Source organism: Lissotriton helveticus, chromosome 2_1 (genome assembly GCF_964261635.1).
Source record: "Lissotriton helveticus chromosome 2_1, aLisHel1.1, whole genome shotgun sequence".
In the NCBI taxonomy this organism is placed as follows: Eukaryota; Metazoa; Chordata; class Amphibia; order Caudata; family Salamandridae; genus Lissotriton; species Lissotriton helveticus.
Genome location: NC_136059.1, coordinates 588,013,165 through 588,037,211, shown reverse-complemented (window position 1 = coordinate 588,037,211; position 24,047 = coordinate 588,013,165). Strand labels below are relative to the sequence as shown.

At 52.3% G+C, this 24,047-nt stretch overlaps 1 protein-coding gene across 2 annotated transcripts in view; it reads left to right on the top strand.

Moving 5' to 3' along the window:
* Positions 1–24,047, top strand: part of FCHO2 (FCH and mu domain containing endocytic adaptor 2) — a 1,197,262-nt gene that overhangs the window by 1,114,629 nt on the left and 58,586 nt on the right. For both annotated transcript variants that reach the window (XM_078675272.1, XM_078675273.1), the window contains exon 23: positions 11,389–11,553. In XM_078675272.1, coding sequence (XP_078531398.1) covers positions 11,389–11,553 — 165 coding nt within the window. The remainder of the gene's footprint in view (positions 1–11,388; positions 11,554–24,047) is intronic.

Sequence of the window (24,047 nt, the reverse complement as noted above, 5' to 3'; positions counted from 1 at the left end):
ATCCTTCACTAAAAATCCTGATTTTGCTTTTCATAATATTTATTTTTAGATAATAGTCCTCTGTATACCTAATTAGCTCACCAAGTCGTCTTTGCAGTCCAATTGGGGTTAAATCCATTATTATGGCATCATCTGCATATAGCAGACAGCTCAACTCTAAGTTTCCTAATTTAGGGGGGTCCCCTTTACTAAGCCCCACTCTTCTTGGCAAATCATTAAAATAGATGGAAAAGAGTAAAGGGGCCAGCAGGCACCCCTGCTTCAATCCATTGTTGGTTACTATTTTCTTCGAAAGGCCTTGTGTTCCCCCTAATAATACTTGAGTCCAGGTAGCAGAGTGGAGAGCAATTATTCATCCCTGGTATCCCCATAGTGACCAATTTCCTCCACAGCTTCCCCCGATCTTCCCTATTGCATGCTGTGGAGAAATCCATGAAAGCTGAATATAACGGCAAGGCCCGACTTACTGGATATTTTTCAGTTAACGTTTGCAGAATGGAGATATTATCCAGTGTGCCACTATTCTTACAGAATCCTGTTTGTTCCAAAGGGATATAATTATTTCCAAATGCCCACTCTTGGAGATGAGTGAGAATACTCTTTGCAAACAGTTTACCCGTTGCATCCAGGAGCGAAATCTGTCTAAAACTGGCCGGGGAGTTTTTTGGACCCTTTTTTTTATAGCGGAACTAGTATACTTCCCTTCCAGGATTGTGGAATATCACCGTAGGTATAACAAAGGACAAACAACGGATGCAAAAATGCTGCCCATTCTTCACAATCCTGTTTTATTATAGCTACTGGTACATCATCTGGGCCCATTGCGCTGGAATATCATGCCCCTTTAATGTAACCCACTATCTCCATGCATGATGGTGGCCCATAGTCTCCCCCGTAGATAGGGTGGTACTAACTTCTTGGTCCTGTCCAGCTATGGGATTTAAAGCATAGAGTTGGGAAATATATATAGACCATTCTGCTTCTGGGATTAAAGTAGGTTTTGACTTCTCTCTCCCATCACAAAATTTTGCTATCAGTGCCCAATAGTTCCTAGAGTCTCCAAAAAGGGCCACCTCTCGGAGTCTAACCCATTTTTCATCTTCCGCTCTCCTTTGGTCAGCAGTTATTTTCCTTTTCCGTACCTGATTCAGCCTATTTATTTATTTCTCTCTGCCTTTGAGTCGTGGGCAGTCTAAATTGGTCTCTAATTAAACCGTTAATTTCCCGATTCATTTTTTTTTATTTCCCATGATGTTATTACTAATGGAGTAGAACTTGTTCTTTTTTCCGAAAGATCTAATTGCGGCCAAGACTCTCTTGAACTACTGAACCGGTGTTTCTTGGCAGGGCATAAAGGGGATATTTTCAAAAACCGTCTTAAAATTTGGAGGCAAGTTATTTGCCCAGCAAGTGCGCGCATTGTTACGATTATAAGAGATCTTTTCCTACCTCTGATTCCAAAGTTCAGGCTTTACAGTTTCTATGTCCATTTTTACAACTAAAATATTATCGTCACTCATGTTTGTGGCGTATACCTTAAATTGTGTACATCTATTAAATAGTTGATGAGAAACTGCCATGTAGTCAATTAAAGAGTGACCATGAGGCCCCGAAAGGTATAAGCTGCGGGGAATCCTCCGGGAATCTACCGTTTAACGGTACAAGGTCTAAGCTTCTCAAATTTTGCAAGAGTAACAAGCCTTGTTTATCTGACCTTAAATGGACTGGCAATACAGAATCTGTAATAGCCCAAACTACCAGTTCCGTGTTGGAAAAGGACATAACTGCACTATTGGATACTTTGGCGTTAAAATCACCCACCATCATTATACGTGAACATTCTTCTTTGTTACTTAACCCTTGTACCAAAGTACAGACCGAACCGACCAATACGTTTGACGCTCTCCTTGGGGGAATAAACACATTTACCAGTAAATGAGAAATTGCTTGCCCCCAATTATCTACACCCATCCTCAGTTTTGCTACAATACAACATTTTGATGGATGCTTATAAATCACAGGATCCCATACTATGTCACAGCTAAGCAAAATAGCTAGACCTCCGCTTGCATGCCCTATTACAGATTTTTTTGCTGTACTGCAATACACATAACAATTCTCAAACTGAAACTCCTCCTCCATTCACATTTCCTGGAGGCAAATCATTTTGAGGTCTAATTCTAATAATTATTTAGGTTTATAACTCGATTTTCCTACCCTCGCCACATTCCTGGATAGGATATTTCCCAATTGGCTACCCCCACACTATGGGCTTTATGGTTGATGTTTTTGACCCGTTCAGGGTACCTGCAACCCAACTCCACTTTGCTACCTCATCCTCCCAGTTGGGGTTAGTGGGCCATCGGACTTAAGGTTCTAAAATGTTAATTTCTCTAACTCCTAAATTTCTCCCTTCTGTTATTTCGATATCTTTTAGCTTTATGGGGGTATTTACACCCCTATTATTAGAGCACCCATACCCTTGCGTCTGATGAATTGTTCCTAAGCTTTCTACTGGAACTCGGCAATGGGATACAGTAGGGATTACATCTATACCAATTTTCCTAAAGCACTCCGCATTAGCCATAACCAGTGCTGACACTATCCCTGATGTGAATATAGCTCTAGTACTTGGGGGAGTGCTCCTCCAGACTAATTAGACCGACTCAATATCTTTACTGGTTATTAATCCCAAATCCTTTATTTCTGTTAACATCTGTAGGAGGGAACTTCTATTCAGTAACGTTGGTTCTATTTCAAACAGGAAGACAAAAATCAAAGTCCTGCTCACTTGCCTGACTCCAGGTCCAGTGTTTCTTATTGTTCTAATACCGGGCTGCCCTATGATTGTGTCTCTATCTGACCCCCCCCCCCTTTGCTATTAAGAACTGTAAACCAGTCCCCCACCCAAGCTGTCCCCTGGCCAGGATCAAACCTTGCTTGGAGAGTATCCTGCCCACTGCGGTGGAGTACGTCACCCCCTAAAGTCATGTAATGGTCTATTACTAGCTCACAAAAAATTTCCATTACATTTCCTAATATGGAGTCACTACTTTTCTCATGGTTTATCCCACTTTCTTCCTGGCCCACTTGACACTGTGTGGCTATCGACACCTGGTTCGCACAGAACGGCTGATTATTGTTTTCTTGCCCAGTCATGTGACCCGTATTTAATATGGATTGCCCCAAAATCCCTGTGTCCATTCTACTTGGAGTAAGATTTGTACTATTTACTTCCTCACTTACTGGGAGGAACCGCAATTTTTTTTGTTTTCGTTTAGGGATACGTCGATTCCTGGTCTTCCTCTTACCCTTTTGACCAATTCTGACGTGGCCTTCATTCAATACTGGGACCTCCCCTAAGGATACACTGTCTAGGGTATTTACTAATTCTTCAGTTAACTTTGGGCTTCAACTGATTGGATTGTTTTTTTAAAAAATAGGGTAAACTCGTAATGGGGGAGTTACAGGGGATTCTTTTAAATGTAATTTTTCCCCTTGACTGGTAAACTGTGCGCTCTCCTGGAGTTTAACTGAGGGTAAACTAACGATTGGGCTACCTCTAAGAGAGACGCTTTTAGATCCCACATTCATCTCTTTCTTTTCCCCATCCATCAGTTTAGTACCACTTTTTGGCATACTGTTACATATTTGACATGCATGACTGGGTACTTCAGGACCCTTTTCCAAATTCTTTATGGCTTGCTTGATCTGACTAAGTTCTTGAACCCCTGTTAGTATGGGCGGGAGAACATCCAATATATGATCTATATTTACTGTGCTTTTTTCTAACAAAGATAAAATTGCAGATAGAATTCTCTCTAAGGCGTAAAAAATCTCCAAGGTACCCCCCATCCGCACCTTCTCAAATGAATTCATAATATTATCAGCCCGCTTGTCCAATGATAAACCTGATATCCTTTCAACTGAAAGTTCTAGTAAATCAACAGCATGTGACAAACTAGTGGGTGTACTACTATACAGAGCAGGCATATGTGGTTGGCCAGGTGTTAAAACCGGAGACAGTTCTGGATCCATCTCTAAGGCGCCTGCGTTTTGCAGCTGTGCCGTTAACTCTTCGTTCTTTTCCATTTGCCTGGCAATATCCGGTAGAGTGTAATCCTCCATTTTCATCTGCCCAGAGCCAATGCTATGTTTTATAAACTGTGGCATTTTTAATGACAGATCACTCAGATTGGGCGGCAAAACACCAGACTCAAATTTGTTCTTACCTCTTGAACAAACTTGAGGATTGTCAAAAAGGGATACCAATCCTGCCAATGGTGATAGTGGGGTGTGTCCCTTTCTTGCCACATTCTTATTGGGGGGGCCTTTTACTTTGTGCACTGATAAATCCACTTCCATTTCCGTTTTACTCCCCACCCCTCTTAATTATGAAGCAGCAATTTCACCTGGTGGCTGTACAGATTTCCCACCATTATTGTTCTGTTGGATAATTACCGCAGGGTAAAGAGCTGCCTTAACTTCTGGCTTAGTGGGGTGGTGTTACATGAGTGTCCATCATCTCATCTTCCTGGACCTCATTTTTTTCCACACTCAGAACCTTCCCTGGAACACCTCACACCTTTTGTAAACATTGACATCACCGATGGATACGTTTTCAGATAAGAAAGGTGATCCCTATTTCTCCTGCGCCAAATGGTTTTCTGAAGCTTAAGAGGATTCCTCTGGCGCGGGAGACAGCACTCTGAGACTGCTCCTGTTTTCACTTTTACGCTTGAGCGCAGACACCTAGATGGCAGTACAAAGTAATTCAATCCTCTTACTGCTTATTCCCCGCTATCTGCTACGGCTTCAGCCTCCCAAAATCCGCCGCTCACACCGCACGGCGGCACTGCGGCAATAGGTGGTTAGAGGTTGGGGCAGGTGGGGGACGGTGGACGAGCAGGCGACTCCCTTGCAGCTCCAACACAACATAGACTTCCAACGCTACTTGGCCTCTCGATTCCAATCAGCACCAGCCGTTCAATAGCTCACAGACAAACAGTGCACTGGAACCTGAGTCGGAACCGTAGGATTGTTGATCACCCAGCTTTCATCCGAATGTCATGTAATGTTTCTATGTTACTAGTTATGCCTGCTCCGCTCCAGCTCCTGTTGTCACTCCAATTACCGCTCCTTTCAGGTCACTACCTGCCCCTTGCTGTCGGTCTGTTGATGTGTCACTAAGAAGAAGAGGACGAAGGGCGTAGAGCATAGATCAGCCGGCACTGGCACTGCTTGTTATCCTTTCCCTCAGGGAAGCAAAGAAGAAGACTGCCAGATCAACTCGGCAGCTCAGTTCCCCGCTTCCTCAACTCACTCACTGCACTCCCGCAGGACCACCCAGCTGCCGCCACAGAGCGCCAAAAACACCACTATGCAGGAAGGCAGCATTACTAGCACTGGGGCGAGAACAGGTGAGAGCGTGCACGCAGTCAGACAACCGGGAGGAGGTAGAATAGGAGGAGATGGAGGAAGAGCTAAGTGCTGGGCCTTCCTTCCTTCAGACGTCAAAAGGGAGGAGAGGATAATCGGACTGCCACTGTGTCCCCAGGCAACGAGCCACAAGCCACAGGGGGCTCACGAGAGTCACCAGGGGGGGGCGCTGCACACCGCTACCACCGCTACCTGCGATCAATCAATCAATCAATCAAGGACATTTATAGAGCGCACTACTTACCCGGAGGGTCTCAAGGCGCTTGGGGGGGGGGGGGGTGCTGCTACTGCTCGAACAGCCAGGTCTTGAGCTTCTTCCTGAAGGAGAGGTGGTCTTGGGTCAGGCGCAGGTCGGTCAGGAGGGAGTTCCAGGTCTTGGCGGCCAGGTGGGAGAAGGACCTTCCTCCTGTTGTCGTTCTTCGGATGCGGGGGACGGCGGCGAGGGCGTGACTGGCTGATCGGAGGTGGCGTTTGGGAGCGTAGAAGTTGATGCGGTTGTTGAGGTAGCTCGGGCCTTGATCGTGTAAGGCTTTGTGTGCGTGGGTGAGGAGACGGAAGGTGATTCTCTTGTTGACGGGGAGCCAGTGCAGGTCTCTCAGATGTCCGGAGATGTGGCTGCGTCGGGGGATGTCGAGGATGAGTTTGGCTGAGGCGTTCTGGATCCGCTGGAGTCTCTTCTGGAGCTTGGCGGTGGTTCCGGCGTAGAGGGCGTTGCCGTAGTCCAGTCGGCTGGTGACGAGGGCCTGGGTGACCGTCTTCCTGGTCTCGGTGGGGATCCACCGGAACATCTTCCGTAGCATGCGCAGGATGTTGAAGCATGACGAGGAGACGGCGTTGACTTGTCTGGTCATGGAGAGGGAGGAGTCCAGGATGAAGCCCAGGTTGCGTGCGTGGTCTGTCGGTGTGGGTGCGGTGCCCAGGGCGGGGGGCCACCAGGAGTCGTCCCAGGCGGAGGGCGAGGAGCCCAGGATGAGGACTTCCGTCTTGTCTGAGTTCAGTTTCAGGCGGCTGGTCGTCATCCACTCGGCTACATCTTTCATCCCTTCGTGAAGGTTGGCTCTGGAAGCGGCGGGGTCGTTGGTCAGTGAGAGGATCAGCTGGGTGTCATCGGCGTAGGAGATGATGTTCAGGTTGTGTTGGCGTGCGATGGGCGCGAGGGGGCTCATGTAGACGTTGAAGAGGGTGGGGCTCAGCGAGGATCCTTGAGGGACGCCGCAGATGACTTCGGTGGCCTCTGACTTGTACGGTGGTAGACGGACTCTCTGTGTTCTTCCGTCGAGGAAGGAGACGATCCATTCCAGTGCCTTCTCCTGAATTCCGACGTTGCTGAGGCGCTGCACTAGGGTGCGGTGGCAGACAGTGTCGAATGCCGCGGAGAGGTCTAGGAGGATGAGGGCCGCTGTTTCTCCGTTGTCCATCAGGGCTCGGATGTCATCGGTGGCAGCGATGAGGGCGGTCTCGGTGCTGTGGTTGGCTCGGAAGCCAGACTGTGAGGGGTCGAGGGATCCATTCGTCTCGAGGAAGGCGGCCAGCTGTTTGTTGACGGTCTTCTCGATGACTTTGGCTGGAAACGGGAGGAGCGAGATGGGGCGGTAGTTCTTGAGTTCGGTGGGGTCCGCTGTTGGTTTCTTTAGTAGAGCGCTGAGTTCGGCGTGCTTCCAGCTCTCCGGGAAGGTGGCGGTGTCGAAGGAGGTGTTGACGATGTCCCGCAGGTGGGGTGCGATGACAGCGTCGGCCTTGTTGAAGACGTGGTGAGGGCAGGGGTCGGTCGGAGATCCAGAGTAGATGGAGTTCATCATGCGGACGGTGTCATCGGTGCTGATCGGAGTCCAGGCGCGGAGGGTGGTGGTGGGCGGCGTTGCTGCGGTCGTTGTGTGCGATGGTTGAATGCTGAAGCTGTTGTGTATGTCCGCGATCTTGTTGTGGAAGTAGGAGGCGAGGGAGTTGCAGAGGTCTTGCGATGGGTTGATGTCGTTGTTTCCGGCGTTGGGGTTGGAGAGCTCTTTCACGATGTTGAAGAGTTCCTTGCAGTTGTGTGCGTTGTTGTCCAGTCGGTCCTTGAATGCAGTTTTCTTGGTGGCGCGGATCAGTTGGTGGTGCTTCCGGGTGGCAAGCTTGAGGGTGGTCATGTTGTCCGGTGTTGGTTCCCTTCTCCAGACTTTCTCGAGGGCTCGGCAGTTCTTCTTGGAGCTCTTGAGTTCGTCGGTGAACCATGGGGCTTTCTTGCTGCCGGGTCTGCTGGGCGGGGTCCTCAGAGGGGCGAGTTCGTCCGCGCAGTTGCTGATCCACTTCGTGAGGTTGTCGGCGGCCTGGCTGGGGTTCGCTGAGCTGGCGGGAGGGTGCTGACTCAGGGAAGCGGCGAGCAGGTTGGCTGTGATCTTGTTCCAGCTTCTTCGGGCAACCTGTTGCTGGTGGTGGTGGGTCGTCGTTCTTCTGAAGGTGAAGTGGACGCAGCTGTGGTCCATCCAGTGGAGTCCTGTGGCGTGGCTGAAGGCGATGTCTTTGCTGGATGAGAAGACGGCGTCGAGAGTGTGTCCGGCGAGGTGGGTGGGGGTGGTCACCAGCTGCTTGAGTCCCAGGTTTGCAAGGTTTTCCAGCAGGGTGGTGGTGTTGCGGTCGTCGTTGTTCTCCAGGTGGAAGTTGAGGTCCCCGAGGAGGATGTAGTCGGCTGAGGGGAGGGCGAGCGGGCTGATGAAGTCGGCGATGTCCTCGCTGAATTGTGTGCGTGGTCCCGGGGGTCTGTAGACGAGGGTGCCTCTGAGGGTGGTCTTGGGGTTGACGTGGATCTGGAAGTGCAGGTGTTCGGCGGGTGCGATTGTGTCGTCGGTGTTGGTCGTGATGCGGATGGTGTTCCTGTGAATGATGGCGATGCCTCCTCCTGTCTGGTTGACGCGGTCTCTCCGGATGATCTTGTAGCCGTTCGGGATGGCGATGGCGGTGTCGGGCGCTGAGGAGGCGTTCATCTAGGTTTCCGTGAGGAAGGCGACGTCTGGGGCTGTGGTGTCGAGCAGGTTCCAGAGCTCGACGGCGTGTCTGTGGACGGAGCGGGTGTTGAGCAGGATGCACTTCAGGTGGGTGCTGCTGGAGTTCGGCTTGGTGGGTGCTGGTGCAGTGCAGGTCCGGGTGCAGGAGAACTTGCAGGACTGGCAGATGAAGGGTCCGTGGGTGCGTCTCGGGGTGGCTCGGTAGCATCCAGGGGTTCGGCCGGCGTTGAGTGCGTTGAGGGTGGCGGCGTCGTACGTCCGGCGGGTGGGCTGGGGTCTGCGAGGGCCAGGGGTCCTGGCGCTGGGCGCGGTCCAGGCACGGACGGGCGCAGACGGGATTACCTTTGGCGCACCTTCGGCGCTCAGTCGGTGCTCCCGCTGCGCGCGTCCGGTGCGCGGTCGCTCTGGGGACGTCATAAGAAGGGAGCCGGTCGGGAGGGTCTGCGGGGAGGCGGGAGCGCGAGCCAATCGGCTGTCGGGGGGGCGGGGCCACGGGCTGGGGCGGCGGGAAAAGCTGGTGTGGGCTCGGCGGCCCTCGGGAGGCTGGGGCGGCGGGAAAAGCTGGTGTGGGCTCGGCGGCCCTCGGGAGGCTGGGGCTGCGGCAGCGGCAGCAGGCACAGGAGCGTGGGGGTGACCAGGCCGTAGGCGCAGTGGTCACTCCCTGGAACTTGCTCTGGCTCCCCTTAAGAAGGGAGCCGGTCGGGAGGGTCTGCGGGGAGGCGGGAGCGCGAGCCAATCGGCTGTCGGGGGGGCGGGGCTGGGGCGGCGGGAAAAGCTGGTGTGGGCTCGGCGGCCCTCGGGAGGCTGGGGCGGCGGGAAAAGCTGGTGTGGGCTCGGGGGCCCTCGGGAGGCTGGGGCTGCGGCAGCGGCAGCAGGCACAGGAGCGTGGGGGTGACCAGGCCGTAGGCGCAGTGGTCACTCCCTGGAACTTGCTCTGGCTCCCCTTAAGAAGGGAGCCGGTCGGGAGGGTCTGCGAGGAGGCGGGAGCGCGAGCCAATCGGCTGTCGGGGGGGCGGGGCCACGGGCTGGGGCGGCGGGAAAAGCTGGTGTGGGCTCGGCGGCCCTCGGGAGGCTGGGGCGGCGGGAAAAGCTGGTGTGGGCTCGGCGGCCCTCGGGAGGCTGGGGCTGCGGCAGCGGCAGCAGGCACAGGAGCGTGGGGGTGACCAGGCCGTAGGCGATCCACAAACTGCTCACCGTACCTCAGCCCACGACCCCGCCAACCTCTAATGAGGAAGGGAGTCGGGACTGTAGCGGGCTGGGCGCAGGACAAAACTCTCAGTGCGGGAGCAGGTGCGAGCTGTGGACCGTGAAAAAAGAACCTTCCTCGTCGTCCACGGCTGGGCGCAGGGCGATTCCAGGACGAAGCTAACGGCCGCGAACAGGGACCGCAGGCCGTGGGCCAGAAGAGCAAAGCGTCCACGTCGTCCTCGCCTGCTACCTGGCTGCTACTGTTCGCCGGTCGCTAATCGCGGCGAAAACACCCCTTTCTGTCCCTCTTTCTGAGGTCCTTTTGTTCCTTCTTTCTCTTGCCCGGCAGGGCTCTGCTCTGGGCACTATCAAGGGCTACCTTTCGGCCATTTCAGCCTTTCTGAGGCTTCCAGATCAGCCTTCTCTTTTCAAGTCCTCTGTCGTACAGAGATTCTTAAAAGGCATTAAGCATATGTTTCCTCCTGTTCCTTTCATAATGCCTCAGTGGGACTTGAATCTTGTTATGACCTACTTCATGTGCGCTCTATTTGATCCGTCTTCTGACTGAAAACTGCCTTCCTGGTGGTTATCACCTCTGCCAGGAGAGTGAGTGAGCTTCAGGCTCTTTTTTGTAAGCCTCCTTTTCTGTCGGTTCATCCGGACAAGGTTGTGCTTCACACTCGTCCTTTCTTCTTGCCAAAGGTTGTCACTGCCTTCCACATCGGGCAGACTATCACCTTGTCCACTACGCGGAACTGTACGATGACGCCTATCAACGCGCAGGGGTACTACTAATGAAAGCTTTCTGGATCCAGTCTGACGCCTGGGGATATTCTAAGGTAAGGAATCTATCACTAACTAATGTCTCTTACAGATATATTGTTACACAAGTATTAACTTGTGCGTCAGGTCTGTAGGGATGGGCATTTTGCCTGTTCGGTCCTGCTGAACTTCCTCATCTGAAATTGGTCCATAGACCCACCAAGGTAAGGAATCTGCGCCAGAAGTCTCTATCAGATGAACAAGTTACTTCTCTTCGGTAACGTGTTATCCAGTAGAGACTGTCTAGCCACAGATTTCTTACTGACCCACCCATCCTCCTTCCCCTGCAAACAGATATCTAGGGACAGGGCTTTCCCCTTTCCGGCCTCTAGTTTTGCAGTGGTCAGTGTACATCGTGTCTCCGGCCTTCTGGTGTGGAAAGTCTCAAAAAGTAACTGACATCAGCTGGCTGGGATGGCACCTATATAGCCACCTCACATATCACTTCCAGCACAGATGACTCTGAAGACAATGCGGAGCCGAACAACACCACCATCCAGTGCACAGGAATACTGCTCAAGAAAAATGTCCAGATCCAGTCTGACGCTTGGGAATAATTCTAAGTTAAGGAATCTTCATCTAGATAGAGCCTCTACCAGATAAGGCATTACCAAAGGTAAGTAATTATTCGATAGAAACACTGTGGAGAACCTAAATTGTACTTGTATCACTTTAAAGTTTGTACATACTCTATCATTTATCTTTACTTAAAGGGTCAATCTATTGTAGAGAAGAAAAACATTGTTTACTCAGTCCTGTATCTCTAACAGCCGCCAACAATAGGCCTTTCAAGGAATGTTGCCTTGTTTGATATCACATGGGGTTTTGAGATGTATTGTGACATCATTCACTTGATGGCCCCTTTAATGTGGCATTAAAACTTTGCAGTTCACCTTTAAAACATATTACTCACATTTCAAGTAGTATCTGGCTGACTCGTGTGCTTTTGTTTTAGGTTCCGGATCTCTGAGAGCAAAGTTTGATCTGTCGGAGGGACCCAGCAAACCAACAACAGTTGCAGTGCAATTTGTTAGTGAAGGAGGCACCCTATCGGGAGTCGACTTAGAACTGGTTGGGAGTGGCTATAGGCTTTCCTTAATGAAGAAGCGTTTCTCCTCTGGTAAGAAATGTAAAGATATTTGATGCCTTGCTTTACAACCCGGGCTGAACTAATATACCTTAAGTGTAAACATACACATAATTAGAGGTTATCAGCGTCGCCGCTGCTTTTTTACTCGGCCCGCTTTACTCCTGACAAATGTATTAGTACCAAGTGTACCAAATGGATGCAATGCAAAGCATCTCCCATTTAAATTTAAGAAAGGTTAACAAATAAAAATATCAGATTCTCAGGCATTATTTGGAGGTCTCACCAGAACGTGTAGTTTTTCCACTGAACCAAGGGAGAAGTTTATGGTCGTATTTTTGAAAGCATACTTTTAACATATACCTCATTGCTTCTAATTGATCTCCAGCCTCTAGAGTGAGACCCCAGAAGTCTTTCCATGCCATTACCTCTATGTCCCTCGTCCTCGACCCAGTCATCACTCATGAGGTATCCCACATGACAGGAAACAAAACAGGAAACGCTTTTAGGCTCCACCCCCCCCCCCCCCCTCCTGCCAGGTGCTATATTACTCCTAACCACCAGAAGCACATCCTGTTTTGTTTCCTGTCGGTGGATTACTTGATGGGAGACGCTGGGGTGAGTGCCAGGCACTTACCTGCTTCGTTTGTCCTGTGGATCCTCCTCTGCTGGGCTCTGGGAGGCTCCCGTGGACCGTCGTGGGATTCTTTGGAGTTGGGCTGCTGGGCTTCCCTGTCTCCTCCTGGGCTCGGGAGACCTGTGCTGCGTGGCTCCGTGGGTCTCCCTGGTTTCTTCCTGCCTGGTTTGTTCATGACGCTGGTGTTCCTTCTGGAGGCGGAGTTCTGGGAGCCGGTCCTGCTGCACGGAAGGACGAAGGTATGCCTTGTGGGGCTGTAGCGCTTGGCCGTCTCTTGGGCGCGCTTCTCCTCATTTCTTCCCCCTCTTCTGGGTGTGTGTCCCTCGCCAGCATGCCGTGCTGTGCTCCAGGGGCCTCGGTGTCAGGGATCGGGAGGGGTCTGAGGACCCTCTGGCACGTGAATGCCAGTCTCATGAGGACTGGGCAGGAGAACTTGGGGAGGCCAGTGGTATAGACACTTCGCCTGACACTGGATTTGTCTCGTCTCCTACCGTGGCTACGGAGGAGGGGGCAACCTATAGTGTGGTGTTGATGAGGGCAGCCAAGGCCTTGGGCCTTGAGCTCCCCGTCGCGGCCGTGAGGACTAACCTCCTCACTGAGGTCCTTAAGCCGCAGTCGTGCTCAGCCGAGCCTCTGCTGCCGTTTAACGAGGCCTTAACGTTCTTTTGGGCACTTGGTCCAAGCCCGCTACGGGTTCGCCCGTAGATAGGAACGTGGCCAGACGCCACCGCCCGGCCCCGGGCGATCCATGTTTCCTGTCCACCCATCCCACCCCCGAGAGCCTGGTCATCCAGGCTTCCAATTCCCAGACCGCATTCCCGTCGGCGCCGCCGGACAGGTAATCTAAGAGGTACGAGCAGTACGGTAAAAAGATCTTCTCATCCCTTAGTCTGGGACTGCGGTCTTCCAATACCGCATGCCTCTTGGGCCGCTACACCCACTCTCTGTGGGATACGGTTGCGGAAGTGCTGCCAGAGTGTCCGTTGGAGGTACGGGCCCAACTCGGCCAAGCCCTTGTGGAGGGCTGGGATGCAGCCAAATATTCTATCCCGTGTGGGCTGGATACCACCGACTCACTAGGTAGAGCGATGGCAACGACGGTGGCGGTCAGACGCCACGCCTGGTTGAGGTCCGCCAACTTTTCGGCCGATGTCCAAAACACACTGATGGACATGCCGTTTGAGGACTGTCGCCTCTTTGGCGACAAGGCAGACCATGCGCTTGAGCACTTTAAGGACTCCAGGGCTACGGCCAAGTCCTTGGGCCTCTCGGCCCCTCGCCAGCAATCGGCTGCCTTTCACTCCTTTCGTGGCCACGGAAGGGGTGTACCCACACGTGCTGCCAGCCACGCTCCGCAAGGTAATACCCAACGCGGCGGCGGCCGTGGGAACCGCCGTTCCGGCGGTCGGGGACAACGGCGAGGTCAGTCCACACCTTCCCCCGCAGCATCCACCTCAAAACCCTCCTAGTCCGTGCTTTCAGGCCCATGTGACGCCAGTGGGGGGCAGGGTTCACCATCACCACCGGCGCACTGTCACGTCGGACAGGTGGGTGCTGCAAATCGTCCGAAGGGGCTACTCCCTCCCCTTCGAGGCGACTCCTCCAGCCATGCCACCGCAGAACCACCATGTATCGGGGGATCATTTGCGACTTCTGCAGAAGGAAGTTACGGCCCTCTTGGCCAAGGGGGCCATCGAGCGCGTTCCTGGGCCAGAAGTAGGGTGTGGTTGCTACTCCCACACTTTCTGGTACCCAAGAAGGGCAAAGGGGGCCTACGCCCTATCTTGGACCTCAGGAACGTCAACGGCTTCCTCCGGAAGGAGAAGTTCAAAATGCTGACACTGGCTCAGGTCCTAGCTGCCCTGGACCCAGGAGACTGGATGGTAGCGTTGGACTTGCAGGACGCTTATTTCCACATTCCCGTCCTGCCGGCCCACCGGCGCTACCTGCGGTTCACGATTGGCCACGAGCACTTTCAGTATACCGTGCTCCCCTTCGGCCTTACCAGCGCCCCACGGGTGTTCACAAAGGTGATGGCGGTGGTCGCAGCTCATCTGCGCAGGTTAGGGGTTTCAGTCTTCCCCTACCTCGACGACTGGTTGTTGAAGGCGGGCTCGCCCCAGACAGTCGTCAGCCACCTCCAGACTACGGCAGATCTCCTGAACCGGCTGGGGTTCTCCATCAATGTGCCGAAGTCACACCTGTGCCCCTCTCAGAAGCTCCTTTTCATCGGAGCGGTTCTCAACTAGGCGCGGTTTCGGGTTTATCCACCCGAACAGCGGGTCCGGGATATTCAGGCTCTGATTCCCATCTTTCAGCCGTTATCCCGGGTCTCGGTCAGGTTGACGCTGCGGCTTCTGGGGCTGATGGCCTCCTGCATCCTACTGGTGCATCATGCCAGGTGGCGGATGCGGGCTCTGCAGTGGGACCTGAAGTTTCAGTGGGCCCAGCATCAGGGCAACCTGTCCGACCACGTCCTGATCTCGGAGGGCACTGCGAGACAGCTGCAGTGGTGGCTCACAGACTGCGATTGGGTCAGCGGCAGATCCCTCTCCCTTCCCCAACCGGAGCACGTAGTTGTGACGGACGCATCCCTCCAGGGCTGGGGTGACCACATGGGAGAGGCGGGGATCAGAGGCCTCTGGTCTCCGGCGGAGGCCCGGCTCCACATCAACCTGTTGGAGTTACGGGCGATTCGTCTAGCACTGAAGGCATTCCTCCCCTCTGTCCGGGGGAGTGTAGTGCAGGTGTTCATGGACAACACCACCGCCATTTGTGGTGCTGCAACAAACAGGGCGGGGTGGGGTCGTGGACCCTTTGCCAGGAGGGCCAGAGCGTGACCCTGGTGGCTCACCACCTGGCAGGTTCTCTGAACGCCAGGGCGGACGAGCTCAGCCGTCGGTGCATGATGGATCACGAATGGCGTCTGAACTCGGACGTGGCGCAAGGCCTCTTTCAGCAATGGGGAGAGCCTTGGTTAGATCTATTCGCCACCGAAGAGAATGCGCAATGTCATCAGTTCTGCGCGTTGGAATTTCCAAGGCGGCACTCGCTCGGAGACGCTTTTCGTCGCGAGTGGAGTTGCGGTCTATTGTACGCCTATACCGCTTCTGCCCAGAGTGCTGAAGAAGATCAAGCGCGACCGGGCCCAAGTCATCCTTGTGGCTCCGGACTGGGCACGAAGGTACTGGTATCCAGAGCTACTCAGTATGTCAGTCGATCCCCCGGTTCGTCTGCCTCTTCAGGAGGACCTTCTGTCGCAGCAACAGGGGACGGTCCTCCACCCGAACCTGTCCAGTCTCCACCTCCATGCTTGGAGATTGTGCGGCAACAGTTGAGGCCATTTGACTTTCCTCCTGAAGTCTGTAACGTCATTCTGGCAGCCAGGCGTCCCTCCACAAAGTCGGTATACGCCTGCAGGTGGAACAGATTTGTGGCATGGTGCACAGCAAAGGCTGTGGATCCTCTTGCTGCTCCTCTCTCTGAGGTTCTTCTCTTCCTTCTTTCTCTTGCCCAGCAGGGCTCTGCTCTGGGCACTATCAAGGGCTACCTTTCTGCCCTTTCAGCCTTTCTGAGGCTGCCTGATCAACCTTCTTTGTTCAAGTCCCCTATTGTAAATAGATTTCTAAAGGGCATCACACACACGTTCCCTCCTGTTCCGTTTGTGATGCCTCAGTGGGACTTGAACCTGGTTCTTACGTTTCTGATGTGCACTCCCTTTGAGCCACTTCACAACTGTCCTCTCCGCCTTCTTACTCTGAAGACTGCTTTCCTGGTTGCCATCACCTCTGCCAGAAGAGTGAGTGAGCTCCAGGGCCCTTTCTTGTACGCCACCTTTCCTTTCTGTCCATCGGACAAAGTGGTGTTGCGCACTAAGCCATCTTTCCTGCCCAAGGTTGTCACGGCCTTCCACATCGGGCAGTCTATCACCTTGCCAACCTTCTTTCCGCCTCCGCATCCCTCTAAAGAGGAAGAGCGGCTCCACCGTCTGGACCCAAAACGTGCGCTCTCATTCTATTTAGATCGCACACGCCAGTTCCGGGTGGATGACTAACTCTTTGTTGGTTACGTGGGTGCTAAGAAGGGGAAAGCGGTGCACAAGAGGACTATCTCCCGGTGGATCATCTTGTGTATCCAGGCGTGTTACTCCTTGGCTAAGAAGGAGCCCCCGGTTGGATTGCGGGCTCATTCCACCCGAGCCACGGCGACTACAACTGCCCTGGGCCGGGGAGTGCCCTTACAAGACATCTGTCAGGCAGCTACGTGGGCATCGCTGCACACGTTTGCAAGACACTACTGCCTGGACAGCCAAGTCCGGAGGGATGGCTTCTTTGGCCGTTCTGTCCTCCAGGACTTTCTGGTGTGATTATTGGTTCGCAGACCCACCACCGGGTTTGGTATTGCTGGGGTATCTATTCTAAAGGAAGGAATCTAATACTAACGTGTCTCTTTCAGATGCACAAGTTACTACTTGTGTAACGATATATCTGTAAGAGACATTAGTTAGTATTAGATTCCTTACCGACCCACCCATCCTCCCTGTTCTGCGAACCGATATCTAGGGTTAGGGTTACCCCCTTTCAGGGCCCTAGTTTCAATGGCACCAGTGTTGGTTTTTAACATGGCTCAGCGCTTCTGGCGCGGAAAAGCTGTGTCTAAGAACTGACGTCAGCACGCGGAGGCGGCGTCTAAGTACTCCGACGACGTCATCACGGCGCCCACGATGCCGACGAAGGACGCGGAGCCGCAGACGACGCCTACCGACGCGCAAGGGTACTGCTACGCAAATAAATTCTGGATCCAGTCTGACGCCTGGGGATATTCTAAGGTAAGGAATCTAATACTAACTAATGTCTCTTACAGATATATCATTACACAAGTAGTAACTTGTGCTTATGGGCAAGCACCATCGCAAGAGGAAGCATTCCTCTCTTGTGCCTTCCTCTTCCCCTGGGTCCAGTAGGGAATCCGCTGCTCCCGTGAAGCGTGCCAGGAAGGATGATGATAGGATAAAGCGCCTTATCCTGGAGACACTTTCTGATCTTAAGGCGAACAAGAAGGCTGCTGATGGGCTTTCCTGGGCTGCTGCCCTTTACTCCGATATTTCCTTCTCTGATGAGTCTGATGGGTCTTCTCTCGTTGCTGTTGAGCTTCAGGGCAAGTACATTTCCAGGGATCTCTTGCCTGATATACTTTCCCATGTTCTGGTTAATATGGGGTTTCCTGATGATTCTGCGGCCAGCTCCTCTCCGGATACGCTCTTGCCACAATTTAGGAAGCCATTTGCCTCTTCTTTGCCGGTGCACCCTTTTGTGTCTGATGTCCTACTGAAAGAGTGGAAGGACCCGGATCATATCGCTATGCCCAGGTTTATGTCCAAACTTTATCCTTTGCTGGATATGGCGGACTCCTTGCCTGATTCTGTGCCGGTGGACCCCGTTGTGGCCAGTCTTGTGGGTCGTCCTTCCATGGCAGATGATAACATTCTGAGGGACGGTGTGGATAAGAAGATCGATTCGGCTCTGAAGAAGTCTTATGCTGCCTCTCACCTTGCTATTCGATCTGGTGTTTATGGGGCATATGTTGCCCAGTCTTTGCCGACTGATTTCAAGTCCCTGTTTTCTACGATGCAGGAGGGTGGCAGCTGTCCGAAGTCCATGGAGCGCCAGGCAGAATTCCTGTCTGACATCGCCTTTGATTCTGTGAGGGCTTCTGCGATGTCCTGTGGTTCCTCTATTGCTGCCCGTCGGAACCTGTTGCTGCGGGATTGGAAGACGGACGCGGCCCAACGTTCCATGGCTTTGAGGCTGCCTTTCACTGGTACCCGTCTGTTTGGTGACTCTCTTGAGGAGAAGCTGCATAAGGTCTTTAAGGAACGCAAGCATTCTTTGTCTTTTCGTGACCTTGCGCCCCGTGGGGGTTCCTCCTTCTCCGATGCCAGGTCTTACCGCCAGCCTTCCAGGTTTCAACAATCCTCCTTCAGGAGTCAGCGTGGCACTGGCCGGTCCTTTCCGCTGAAGTTTCAGTAGAATTCCCAGCGGGGTGCTGGGTCTGGCCCGCAGCGTTCCTGACTATGCCGCCCAGGAGGTTGTTCTCGCTGGTGGTCCACCTGTGGTTGGTGGGAGGCTTCGTTTGTTCCTTCCTGCTTGGCGATTGACGACCTCCGACAGATGGGTGCTGGATGTTTTGTCCCGAGGTTACCGGATCGAGTTCCTGTGTCGTCGTTCCCCCCCCCAGGGTGGTGGTGACCCTATCTCCTCAGGATGCCTCCCGCCGTCTGGCCTTGTTGGAAGGGGTTCATCTTTTGGTCAACATGCTTGCGGTTGTCCCTGTTCCGGAGAAGGAGCTGGGGATGGGCGTATACTCCATCATCTTTGTGGTGCCAAAGATCACAGGGGGTTTCTGGGTGGTCATCAACCTTCAGGGTCTGAACTTGTTTGGGAAGAAGATCCCGTTCAAGATGGAAACTCTCCAGAAGGTGATTCCGCTGATCCAGTCCGGTTGGGTGTTCTCCACTCTCGATCTCCAATATGCTTATCTTCACGTCCCGGTGGCTGTGGGGGGGATCAGCGTTTCCTGCGCTTCTGCCTGGAGGGTCAGCACTGGCAGTTCTGCGTCCTTCCGTTTGGTCTTCGGTCAGCCCCCCGGGTGTTCACCAAGCTGGTGGCACATCTCCATCTCCTGGGGCTGTCCGTGTTCCCGTATCTGGACGACTGGATGGTTCAGGCTCCGTCTCTGGAGGTCATGTCTCGCCACCTTCTCGTGACCATGACTACGTTCAGGGAACACGGGTTCTTGATCAACTTGCCGAAGTGTCACCTAGTGCCTGCCACCCAGGGGACCTTCATCGGAGCCGTGTTCGATTCTGTACTGGACAAGGTGTTCCTGCCGGACGCCCGGATTCGTCGCCTTCAGTCGTTGTTGAGGAGGTTGTTGTCCTAGGCTGCGGCTCCCCTCCTGCAGTGGCTGGAAGTTCAGGGTCACATGGCTGCGTCGGTGTTTACCATGCCCTGGGCCAGGGTTCATCTGCGCCCTCTGCTGTGGCATGTGCATAGGTGGGTCCCCTTTCCTGTCCTGGACTATGCTGTTCCTGTGCCTATGTCTCTGGACATTGTGGCTGCTCTCCAGTGGTGGCTGGATTCCTCCCACCTTTCCAAGGGGATGTATATCCATCTGCCTCCTCCTCTGGTTTTGACAACGGATGCCAGCGCATCAGGCTGGGGTGCGACTCTGGATCATTGGGTGGTGCAGGCTCGTTGGCTCCCGTCGGAGTCGTGCAGGTCGTCCAACTGGAGGGAGTTGTCTGCCGTGGAGAGGGTGCTTCATTTCTTCCTGTTTCATCTGAAAGGTTGCCATGTCCTGGTGAGATCGGACAACACGGTGACTGTAGCCTATATCAATCACCAAGGCGGGACCCGCAGTTCCTCCCTGAATCTGGTGGCCTACTCTATTTCGAACTGGGCGGAGCAACATCTTCTGGCCCCGTCTGCTCAGCACATTCGGGGTGTGGACAAGGTGGTGGCGTATTCGTTGAGCCGGAGGTTCCCTTCGTCTCTGTCCCTGTGTCTGGCTCCCCGGACCTTTCGGTTGCTCTGCCAGAAGTTCGGGACTCCGGATCTGGATCTGTTTGCCTCCCGTTCCAATGCCCTAGTTCCCCTGTTCTGCTCCAGGTCTCCGGAGGGGGGCGCCTGGGGGGTGGATGCCTTGTCTCTCCAGTGGCCTCCTTGGCTTCTTTATGCCTTTCCTCCCTTTCCTCTGATTCCTGCCTTCTTGCTGAAGGTTCAGCGGGAGGGGGCTCGGGTGGTGACTGTTCTTCCACCGTGGCCGAGGAGGTCTTGATTTCCTCTGTTGCTGGGCCTGGCGGTGGGCCCTCCTTGGCTTCTGCCCCGCTACCCCTCTCCTCTGAGGTCCCCGTCCCCCCTTCTGGTTCCTCTCACCTTGGCAGTCTAGAGGTTGAACGGTTGTCTCTTGGGGTCCGTGGTCTGCCCGACCACATCATTTCTGTAATGCAGGCCTCTCGGCTTGGCTTCCTATTCGAAGCACTGGTCTTCTGTTTCGAGGTGGTGTTCCTCCTTTGGTCTGTATCCTGCCTCTTGCCCTGTGTCTTCTGTTCTTCAGTTTTTTCTGGATGGCTTCCAGAAGCACTTTGCTTTGTCTACCTTGCGGGGCCAATGGTCTGCCATCCGTGCCTTCCGGGATTCGGATTCTTTTCTACCTTCGGATGGCTTGTTGGTTTCTCGCCTCTTTGGGAGTTTCTCTCTCTCTTCCCCTTCTGTTCGTTCCCTGGTGCCCCCTTGGGATCTTTCTTTGGTGTTGGGTGTTTTGCAATCCTCCCCCTTTGAGCCTTTGGAGTCGGTGGACCTTAAGTTCCTGTCCTACAAAGTGTCCTTTCTGGTTGCTATTACTTCTGCGAGGCGGCTGGGGGAATTTACGGCCTTGCGTTGTTCTCCTCCGTTTTTGCGTTTTCTGGATGACGCTGTGGTGCTCTCTTTGAATCCTGGGTTTGTCCCCAAGATCCGCTCTCGCTTTCATTCTTCTCAGGAGCTGGTTCTTCCTTCTTTGTGTCCTTCTCCTCCTTCTCCTTCTGAGCTCTTACTTCATTCCTTGGATCTGAAGCGTGCCTTGTCTTTATATGTGGCTAGGTCTGCGGGGTTTCGCTCCTCTGACTCCCTCTTTGTGACCTTTGGTTTGGCTGGTAAGGGTAAGGCTGCCTCCAGGCTTACTCTGGGTCGCTGGATTAAGGCGGTCATCAGTCTAGCTTATCTTGGTGCTGGTTTGCCTTGTCCGGCGGGGGTTCAGGCGCGTTCCACTTGGGGCGTGTCTGCCTCTTGGGCTGCTTTTCATGGTGTGTCTCTTGATGAGATTTGTCGGGCGGGGACTTGGACCTCCGAGTCTATGTTTGTGAGACACTACCGGTTGAATTGTGCCCTTTCTGAGCGGACCAATTTGTGTCGTGGGGTGTTGCAAGCTGTGCGGGTTCCCCCCCCCCCGCTCTGACTCTGTGTGTTCTATTAAACTTTCACTTGCTGCACTCCTTTGTGTCTGGTCTGTATTTGCTGTGTCTGGTGTGCCAAAGGCCTGCTTGGGTGTTGCTATGGTATATCTCATGAGTGATGACTGGGTCGAGGACGAGGGACGTAGAGGTAATGCTATGATTACTTTTGGTAATCCCCATTACTCTTAGTCCTACTCGTCCTCGACCCAGTCATACTTCCCACCCTCCCTTCCTGTCCAGGCCTTTGTTGCTTGGTGTGTCAGGATGTGCTTCTGGTGCATAGGAGTGATATAGCACCTGGCAGAAGGGGGGGTGGAGCCTAAAAGTGTTTCCTGTTTTATTTCCTGTCTTGTGGGATACCTCATGAGTGATGACTGGGTCGAGGACGATAAGAACTAAGAGTAATGGGGATTACCAAAAGTAATCATAGCATTCTAACGCCTGGGGTCAAACTGTATTCCTTATAGATTGGTGCTGATTCTAGATTATACCTGACATTGCACACAGTCATCAGTTAGTTTTTCAGTGTAACAAACAAACGTCAAAACCTGCTCAAATTCAACTGTCGCGGCTGCTAAAGCGTCCTCTGTGGGTCAGGATTTGGTCTGGCAACTAGACTGCAACCTCATACTTCATCATCCCCACGAGTTACATGTAAGCAGGAACAGCCAACATCACAGACAAGGAACCATAATAGTGTCACCCTATGTCTTGTAATTATAATCTTTGAGGAAGCCCTATTCCTTCGCGCCATGCAGGGCATGATGGCTGACCTAAGTAAATATTTGAATTCAAAATCGTTACTTGATGTCAAATAAACAATACTCCTACAAATGCTTTCCTTGTATCTGATTACCGGATGACCATACTAATGATATAACATATACTTTTAGGTTATCCTCCAACACTGTGAGTAAATTACATTCTCTTTTCTCCTCACTTTGGGGTGCCTTTGTTTTGATACATACACTCGTTTCAGAGTAATTCGAGAGTACTATTGGCTCGGTTGGTGAGTGTCACCTTCTTTGTGTCCCAATATTTTATTTTACCTACAGTTGTCTCCATGATTGGTGACCAGATAAACGGTCTAATGTGTTTTTAGGTTTCCTCCCCTCTGAGTGGGTAACCTCCATTTTCTCACTTTGTGGTGGAAATTGAATGTGTATGATGAAGATAAGGCCCACGCTCATCCTCAGATAGCAGCTTTAGAGTTTCTTGCCATTTGGCTGCTCTGAGAATATTATGGACTGTGTGGCCTCAGTGTCACAGGTATTTACCCATTCATTCATCTCGCCAACCAGAATGCCCTTTAGTGCCCTCAGTAATTTGGGTATTATTTCTCTACCATGTCCCAGGTTTGCAAAGAACTCTACATTCCAAATGAGTTTGAAACGTCATTGACTCATAGCACACAAATTGTTGAGAAATATATTGAAAGGCTACTATAGAATTGTTCCTATGTGCGCTTCTGAAGATACATATTTGAAAGAGGGATGTATACTATTTTTGATTTTCTTACTTCTATGTACTTACTCCACACTGGGACACTGAGCACTTCTTCTTCTTTGTATTTTTTCTACTGATTGTTTGAATTTGGCTTATTGTATATAATCTTCTGGATAGTCCATCTGGGATTGTATATACTTTTGATAAATTAAAACCTTCCTACTAACACAGGGCAAGGTTTTTGGCTTACATTGATTTCTTACTTTACTTATCTTGCTGGTGCATTTATGGAATGATCTGAATTCTACTTTGCTGATTCGGAAATGTTTCTAAAGAAAACCAGGTGAAAAACTGTGTTACTGTGATGAACCTGAAGGAGATCCGCGACTTTGAACTCAAGCTGTACATCACCGAACACTGCAGGAATTAACATAAGACCTGTTCCTGCTCAAAGTTGGGGACAAGGACATGGACTTGTTCCCACCCTAGGGGCCTGTCTTGCGACAGGTCATTGTCGCAATCAGAGTCTCCGGTCAAGTCAAGTAAAAAAAAGAAGCACAAGAAGTCCAAGCAGGCCTCTTCTCAGCCTCACCACTCTCCATCTGAGAAATGATGTGGACATCAAGATGCCTCCTGGTCTTGCTCCCTGTCCCCTGAGGAACATATTCTGCAGCTGGTTCCGATTCACCCCAAATTTCCGAGTCCATCACGATGCCTTGACAGATCAAGGCATTCAAGAAAGCCATGCTTCACCTCTTTGCCATCCCCAGTGGCTTCTTCGGACCCCACTGATCCGAGGAGGTATCTATTCAGGTTACCATCAGCGGGTCCTCCGTCGATGCCATCTGTGCCTCTCAGACCCTATTGGGGTTCAGCTTCAGAGCCAACTCCACACCTGTAACCAAGATCCTTACCTGTTTCTTCCACATCAATGCCAGCATTAATGCCGCAAGTGCCGGAGGGAGACATCGATCCTATTGCCCTGTCTGACTCAAAACGTATCCATCTCCACCTCGGCTGAAGCTGCGTTCCGGCTCCAATGCAGTCTGACTCTGACAAAACAGTTCCCTTGCTGAGGAGCTGCCCTCCAGTGCTCCACTAGCTTATCAGATCTGACTCTGACCTGAGTTAACGAACATTTGACAATGATGGTAGGGATGACTTTGTCCCTCAGTTTGAGTTTGATGACAAGAAATCTTATATGGACCTCCAAAAGGCCAGTAGATTGGACACTTCCCCTTACATAGGGATGGTCTCACATTTTGAGCCTTCTACTGAGGAATCTGCTTCGTTGGCCATAAGCCGCAAAGGTCTTGGATCTCCAGTTACCTTCCATTGAGATAATGACTAATGTCCTCACAGATGTGCTACAGCTTAGATTATCTTAATCCAAACCCGTACTAACCTTCAATGAGGCCTTGACTACACCCTAATGGGCAGTTAAAATGA